This window comes from Arachis duranensis, chromosome 4, assembly GCF_000817695.3.
Source record: "Arachis duranensis cultivar V14167 chromosome 4, aradu.V14167.gnm2.J7QH, whole genome shotgun sequence".
NCBI classification, from domain to species: Eukaryota; Viridiplantae; Streptophyta; class Magnoliopsida; order Fabales; family Fabaceae; genus Arachis; species Arachis duranensis.
This window is the reverse complement of record NC_029775.3, coordinates 5784696-5793408: the sequence shown is the minus strand read 5'-3', so window position 1 is coordinate 5793408 and position 8713 is coordinate 5784696. Positions and strand designations below refer to the sequence as shown.

The following is an 8713-nucleotide window of genomic DNA, read 5'->3' as shown; positions in this document are numbered from 1 at the left end:
CATATGGTTGCTGCCTCTGTGCCATAATTGTCAAAATCGAACCGATGATCGAACCGGTCAGACTACTAGATCATTAGTTAAGCAGTGAGTCACCGGTTGTACGATTGATCCGATTATATGTAAATAAAAAAATATATGATGGTAAAAAATAATAAATTTAAATTTAAAACACATAATTTCACTAACATTTTAAGAATAATTAAATAATTCTGAAACAATATGAAACAGTAATAATAAGTATTTTGTTATTTTTACTCTATCATAAATAATTTTATTTTATTTTTATAATTAAATAAGTATTATTTTCATATTTCAATAATATATTAATTATTTTATACGTATTATACTATTATATACTACAAGTATTTATTAAAAAATGTTATTATTAGATATTATATAATTATGAAAAAAATGAGCGAGTGTATGATTATTGTTAAATAAAATATAATGAATTTAAAAATGAGTGAGTTTTTAACTAAAATTAAAATAAATTAATTAGAAGTAAACTATTTGATGAAGGATATCTATATATATTATAATTTACACATATATTAACAAGCATGACAGTTTGATGGCTATTCATTCATGCCTCTTTCTTTGAGGAGAGGAATTTAAGTATGAAGGATCACACTTTGCACATACTATTCTTTTTTATTACTATTTTTTTAATTATATTCTTTCATTGCATCGTATACTATTATTTTCTAGTACTAATATTATTTGTACAGATATGAGTTTGAGAAAAGAATAATATTAAATTTTATGTTCTTATCTATGAGAATATTATGACTTATTATATTATACATTAACATTGTACCATATAACAGAAATAATATTAAAATATATATAATTAAACATAATAAAAAATTAAGTTTCGAAGATTTTGTCACTACTGATATCTTATTAGTAGATATATAAATCATCTCGTAGGTAGCTAGAAAGCTTTGCATATATAAATACGGAATCTTATAACCTTCTTGGGACGAGCCGGGTGCAACAGTTTTAATTTTGTTGTAGCCCTTAATGTGGCAGGATTGATTTCATTGTTGCTACATATTGAGATCATATATTTTCTTCAAAAAATTAACGATTTTTCTTCTTCTCTCTTCCATTTATTTTTTGTCTATCTCGTTTTTTTATCTACCATATATATCTTATATATAATTATAAATTACTAATTATAAATTTGACAACAAAATTTTGATCAAACTAAGCATGACATTGCGTGATTGCCTTTAAAATTAAGTTAAGATTGGAATTGAAATTGAAACACAATTACATTGTGCTTGGAATTTATGAAGCTGGTAAAATTTGTCACTGTCTCATTATTAACAATACAACTTATTTCTGTTTGTATTTATTAAACTTTCTTCTTCCATTCTCTTATTTATTTGTTTCATTTTTTCTATTTGTTTTTATCCTTTCTACTGTGTGTACAAGTGATATTGTATATTTTATGTTATTTACTTGATAAACTAAAATGTGTCAGGGATATTCTTTTATCATAAGAACAATAAAATTTTTTTCTTTGAAAATAAGGTCTCTCTATGTTTTTGTCTTCTTTTTTTTTTCTTTTTTTTTTGTGTTGCCTCCAACTGTCTGCGTCGGTTTATCTTTCTGCTAAAAAAAATAATTAAAGTAATACAATTCAAATAAATTTTGAATTACAATGATATAGTAGGAAAAATAATGACATAGTATTATTAGCATGGAACTATCAATTATTATTAATAGTAAATTAGGATCCACTAAATTTTAAATCTTCATTTTAGAGAGTAAAGTGTGATCTCTCACCTTTGAACAATATTTTTTTTATGTTTTTTTCTGGTTCCACCGATGGAATAATTGATGCGAGATCATATTTTATACTCTAAAGTAAAATCTAAAATTTAGAGAATCCAAATCCATTATATTGTATGTAAACTTTTTTCTTGTTTTATTTACACGACAAGTCTGTTTGTCAATTTAAAAATTTTTAAAATCTAATTTAAAATGTAACATCTTAACTTCGTTAACAAAATTAATTCTAAAAAATATTTTAGTTTTTGTAGAATTAATCATAAGTCGGATATTTTAGTTCTTAAGTATTTAAATTAAATTTGTAATTTTTAACGAATTTAAAAAATTATAATACTGAGATGTTGGTACCTTTTATCTTTTTAATTAATGTTAAAAGGGATATTTAAAAAGTTAAAATTAACATTTAAATGGAATAATTTAATCTATTTGCATTCAAATATAATTTTTTAATGTGGAATTTTATGTTAATACACTTTAGTATAGATAACCATTACTTGACAAGTTGACAGTTATACATGAAAGAGTACACTGATACAGTTATGTTTGATCACCTAAGTGAAGAAAGTCCAGCATCTAAATTGGCATCATAGCAAAATAAAAAGCATAGTTCCAAATGGTTTATGGTTCTCCTATTATCAACAATGACTTGATAACGGTTGTGAGAATGACGTGATTATGGCCTACGAAGACGGAGGGATCGTCTACTCCAAGGCAGACTCGAAATTTAATGACAGGTACTCAGGGTGATTCAGGCGGCGATTCCTGAATGATGAGGCCATGTCACGATAATATGCACCGAGTCCTTCACTGTCTGCATGGTCACTATCCCCTTCCTCAGTTAGCGGTTCCTCCAACCCGTTCGAATCATTCCCATCCTCCGAATTTGTGCTCCAACCATCAGTTCAGTGGCCTGACAACTCTGACATGCTGTCATTATCCAATTCCGACTTACTATCAAACATTCCTGGATAAAAAAAAAACATTGAAGAACAAAGCATGTCATACACATTATCGCTTACGGAATTAACTTAAATGAAAGTCCGTAGTCGTAAGTCAATAATCTATCACAATTTTTGGTCTATATAAATTGGTTGATTCGTTGGCTTCTAACATTATAAAGACAAATTTTTTAATTTTGGGTTAAGGTTGACCAGGGGAGAATTGCTAAAAGAATATATCAAATTCAATTTAACCAAAATCATTTATACTAAACGCACATAGTTTTTGTTTTCAAAAGCATACGTTTGCATGGAGACCTGAAGACTATGACAATGGTTGTAACACCCTACCTACAAAGTCTTATGCTTAAGTCATAATTCAGAGATGGCAAGGTATTACGACCTCTAAAATAAAAATTTAGTATGTATAGTAGTATGAATGATTGATTATAACTAGGAGCCTTTGTAGAAAAAGGGGGTAAACAAAAATCGCAACTCGAAAGCGCAACACTCCGATCGATAACGTAACGAACAAGGATAAACCAGCGCGAGATTATATATATACAAAAGAGTGTCAAAAACGGGAATCATCTAAACAAAACATATGAACCAAAACAGAGTCCCGAGAACAAAGGATCTTCGCTAAATCGAGAAGTCTCCATCATGCTTCAGCGAGAAGCCTCACGTCCTGCATCTGAAAACCATAAAATCTGCATGGGTGAGAACCAGAGGTTTCCAGCATAGTAACAGCTTCCACATATATAATACATAATAATAGAGGAAAGCCGAAGGCAATCCTAGAACTTCCTCCAGATAATTCAAAGCTTATAAACAAGCTAAACCATAAAAGGCATATGACTAAAGATTCTTCAATCTAACTAATACTTCCCTTCCCAATTCCTTCAGACCTCCTAACCACCAGTAGGAGTATAATGTAGCAAACACAATTATATCAGACAAGAGATATACAAATAGGAACAAGTAAGGCATTTAGACAAATAGCAAGTAATATGCAGTCAAATAGGCAATCTCAATCAATCCACATAGTATGCATATGATGAATGCCTATTCCTAATGGCTGATGATATCATCTATCGGTTATAGAGCCAACCCGACAAGTCCTGGTAGCTAACCATTGGACTGTCCCTCTGTCGCGCATCCCCAACTTGAGTTATACTCATCATAAACTTGATCATAATCATGATCTATATCCATCACCTTCACTGGTGAATATTTACGAGGGCGAGCTCATCCAGGGCTTTCACAGTGCCCGGCCTCCCTTACGACATAGGGTCAAAAGAGCTTCGAGTCTCAACCTGGAGCACGTGGTAGCTAGCCACTGCTTCCTTCTAGGGAAACTCTCATCTCCAACAGTGGAAGTGCAACATTCACAATTCATTCAACAGCATATATGCATTTATACATAGCCATATTCATGGCTCCGCCGTAACACGGCAATAATCTAGCCATCCGGCTCACGGTTAAATCCATAACCAGCCAATTCATCAACAATTACGGCCCTTCGGCCCATGGCTTAACAAACACTTCCACCGCCATCCTCCGCATCTCGCATAACCATCTTTGATCCTTATTGATCATTCATTTTTCCCTTGCTTCACTCGCAAGTTACCACATTCTCTAGCCCCTTTTCTCATAGCTAGGAATATCATAATGATTTAAGACATAAGTGGTAAGATCGGAGGCTTTGAAGTATGAAATTTGGCATTTAAAACTCAAAAATCAACTTTGGGATGAAACAGGGCCACGCGTACGCGCACGCGTGGATGGCCACAAAACTCATCGACGCGTATGCGTCATGCATGCTAACGCGTGGATTGAAAAATAGCCAAGCAACGCGCACGCGTCAACCACGCGTATGCGTGGGTGCTCTCGTGCCCCAGGCACAAACCTGGCATAATTCTGGCACAACTCTCTTGAAAATGGCTGGGAATTGAGTGCAGCACATCGGCGCGCCCGCGCACACCACGCGCACGCGTGAATGGCGCTTTTTAGAAGAACAGCGCGTACGCGCCAAGTGCGCCTACGCACGGGGGGTCATTCTGCTAAAAATTTTCTAAGTTAAAAGCTGCAGAATTCACAGATTCAACCCCCAATCTTCCAATGGACATAACTTTCTCATTTTAAATCGTTTTTCACCCGTTCTTCGAACGGCATGGATATCCCGGATCTAATTTCATTTCTAAATAGATTTGGCACAAAACAGAGATCCGTAGTCCAAGTTATGTCCCGTCAAAGTATGCCTAAAAACCATATTTTTCATACAAAACCACAAAGTGCCATTTTCAAAACAAGCCATTATCAACTCTTTTCAAAATCAATCAAAACATGCCAATTTCATCCCTTTTCTTTGGAATCAATCAAAACATACAAAAGTCAACATCGAGCCTCCTCAGCTCACACATTGACACATTATCTCAATTCATAAAATCACTATCCCATCATTTTAACCCACTTCACCCAAGTGGCTCAAACTCAAACACATTGACATATCATATACTCTTCCTCATGCCAATTTTCAACAACACCAATTCTAATTAACCATCATTGTACATAATCAATATCATACTCACCATCATCATGGTTTCACCCACAATTCAACCATAATCAATCATCAAGCATATATCACAACATGCATATTTCTCATACATCATACCATCAAGGAATCAATAATCATCATCACATACATGACCACATCATATATTTCAACTTTTCAACAACATCAACAATTCAATGCCTATTTTAGGGCCTATAGCCTAAGTATTTCCTACCACATTACATATTAGATACGGGAAACCGAGACCATACCTTAGCCGATTTCCCAAGCTCAACCGGAGTACTTCCAAACCACTTTTCCTCAAGCTCTCAAGGTCTCAACACCTCCAAGAACAGATTTTTTACCATCAAATCCCTTTTTAAGCTTTCCAAAGTCTCAATCAAGCCTCAATATTTACATATATACAACCTAAGTCACAATCATCATACACATACACAACATCTCAATACCCAAACATCATAGAACAAAAATTTACACTAGGGTAGAGAATCTTACCACACCCAAGGTCCAAGGAGACAAGATTAACCTTCTCCTTCAAGAGAGTTGGATCCTATAACATCAAAGAGTCCAAAATCTCAACATTTTTGCTCATGAAACTCGAAATCAAAGCTGGAAATTTGAAGGGCAAAACGTGGCTTACCTCAAGATTGATTGTATGGGGTTTTGTAGAGCTCTCCGCAATGAACGCGTGGCTGCAAACGGTGCGGCCATCGGAGCTCTAGATCAAAAGTTATGGTGGTTTGAAGATCAACCAAGGGAGAGAACTTGAGAGAGTGTTCTTCCCTCCATGGCCTCCATTTTCAGCGTGTGAAAGTATCAAATGAGGAGAGAGAGTGCTGAAAACTAGGGTTTTAGTTTAGTTTAGTTGGGCCAAGGGCCCACTTTGGGTCCGGTTGGCCCAGTTTGGCCCGTTCGGTCCAATCTTGGTCCGAATTCCACAAAATTGGTACCAAAATTCTCGTCTCAATCTCCTCTATCATATTAAGCCATAAAAATCACATTTTTGACTTTCTAGAATAAATTCTCATTTATGGATTAATTAGCCGTTAATTAACCGGGTCTTACAATGGTTAAATTTTTTATTAAGTTTATTGTTTTTGGTAAAGTCATAAGGATCTATTTTTGTTCCAATCACAAGGAGCCTCTAATAAACAATTTTTTCGATTGTCAATTCTTGATCCTGAGCATCATAATAGTGGTGTTTATTTACTTTTGGAAATTCAATTTATTAAGCAAGTATGTGCATATTTTTTTGGAAGAAAAACAGTATTTCATATACCTAACTAACACAATAGATTAACAACTATCTTAGCAAATTCAGCACAACTGCATATTCCTCTGATATATAATAAAGATAAAAAAAACAAAAAACTCACCAATGTTAGAGCACAGAATAGAAACGAACAGAAACCAGATTCCACCGTTTCCAAAGACCAACGATGCAACCCAGGAGAGACGAGGGACACCAAGTGAGTTAGAGATCAAGAACCATCATCCAGAGTTCAGGGTTTCCAACCTTGAGAGAGATAGAAGGGGCCTTCGAAGGAGACAGAAGAGAGGCAACAATGGCGCAAATCCTACCATTCCGCTATTCTTCTGCTCTTTCTTGTCGAATTGCTGTGAAAGATTTTGATTCGCCTCTTTGGGGATGGCATGTGCCCACCTCGCAACAGTGTGCACAACTTCAAGATGAACCCTAACTTCTCTAACAGGCTTGAAGGTTTGTTCATCCAAATCTAAAATTTGGGAGATTTTTTAATTTTTCCTCCTTTTGATTCCTGTTTCAATTCCCTCCTGTTTCAACTATGGGAATGTTTGAAATTCGAAAAAAGAACCTCACAAACTACATTTGCTAATCCATTACATTTCTTACTTACCCGTGTTTACTCACTTTTACCGTGACTCATTAACCAAACTAACTATTTCCATAGTCAAACTCATATAGGAGTTAGTCACATTCAATCCATGTGTTAAGCTCCAATTGGCTGCATATTCTTTAGCCACCTTGTCCACCCAAATGAATTGACCACCATAAAAGTCACCTAATTTAAGATATGCAAAAATAAATATAAATTTCCATCATATATTTATTAAATTGGTGTAGTATTTTAGTTTTATGAATGATTTTGCATTTAAATTATAAGAACCGACCCTTCATGTATTGCCACAAGTCATTATTCTAATTGCTTTACACTTTTGACTCATAAGCAAATGATAAAGCCGGAAAAACTAAAATTCGGCATAATTAATGTCTAAATACAATAAGTATATTCAAGAGCTAAAATTTCCTAATTAATTACTATAAATTGCAACTAATAACACCACAAAAACAAAAGCAAACCATGCATTTTAAGTTATTATATATACAATGACAATATATGTTGAAGATTTGTATTTCAAATTACGAAATAAAATTGTAAGATTGGAGAGATAAATAAATAAACTCGAACAAAAAAAACATAAAATTCTTTCAACATGAGATTTCAAAGCCTTATTATCCTCTTTCTGTTTGCTCACCTGTCCGCCGTTACGGTTGCCGTCGCAGCCGCCTGGCCGGAGTCAGAATTGCTTGCAACTATTTCTCACGAGAGGGATGTCAAAAGTCCCAAGGTGATTAAGATTGCGAAATTTGCGATCAATGAACAGAACAAGAGATCAAAAGCAAAACTGAAATTGGTGAGAATCCTTAGATGCACGGAGAACGTTTACACAATTGACAACTCTTTCTCCCTGGAGCTGTTGGCCAAACATGGAACCAGGACTACTAAGAAATACTTGGCTCACTTGTTTGAGACCAAGGATTATTGGTTTCGTCCATCGACGAATCAATTTGAGCTAGAAAGCTTTGAACTTGCCCAATAGAAAATAAATTATAAATATGTGAATGTTGCATATAAACGAATAACGTTTTATTCCTCCATATTTATTATATTAGTGCCATGTATCCTTCTTCTTCGTTTCATGCATTTTAAACCATCGTATTGCTCATTTTTTTTTTTTCTTTCAAGATCATCTATGCACAAAACTTTCTCATCAAAGAATAATAATATAATCACTGTTCATAAATAATATAAACTTTAATCAAATTCATATTTATAATTAAAATAAACATTACTCTGATACTCTATAGAAATTAGAAAGCAAATGACTTTTTCTTATATATTAAATAAATCTCCTTATATATTTTATTAAATTATAGATAATTAACTTATGACATAATTTTTTATTTTTATGGGATTATAAAATTTGAAAAAACCAGTTTGGTATTAGAATATTTTTAATGTGTGTTTTAAAAATTTATTTTTATCCAAATTTTAAAATTGGCTAAAAATATAGCAAAATCTATAGATTATGCAATAATAATTTATTCCCTAATAATTTTGGAAAGGATAATTGAGCA

The 8713-nt window shown here is 33.4% G+C and overlaps 1 protein-coding gene across 1 annotated transcript; it reads left to right on the top strand.

Moving 5' to 3' along the window:
• The first annotated feature begins 7788 nt into the window (after positions 1 to 7788).
• Positions 7789 to 8175, top strand: LOC107482826 (uncharacterized). The gene has a single exon (XM_016103420.1). The coding sequence runs from the start codon at positions 7789 to 7791 to the stop codon at positions 8173 to 8175; it is 387 nt and encodes a 128-aa protein (XP_015958906.1).
• Positions 8176 to 8713: the final 538 nt, after the last annotated feature.

Excerpts from the sequence above, each read along its gene's own strand:
- LOC107482826 (XM_016103420.1), top strand. The coding sequence starts at position 7,789 with ATGAGATTTCAAAGCCTTATTATCCTCTTTCTGTTTGCTCACCTGTCC.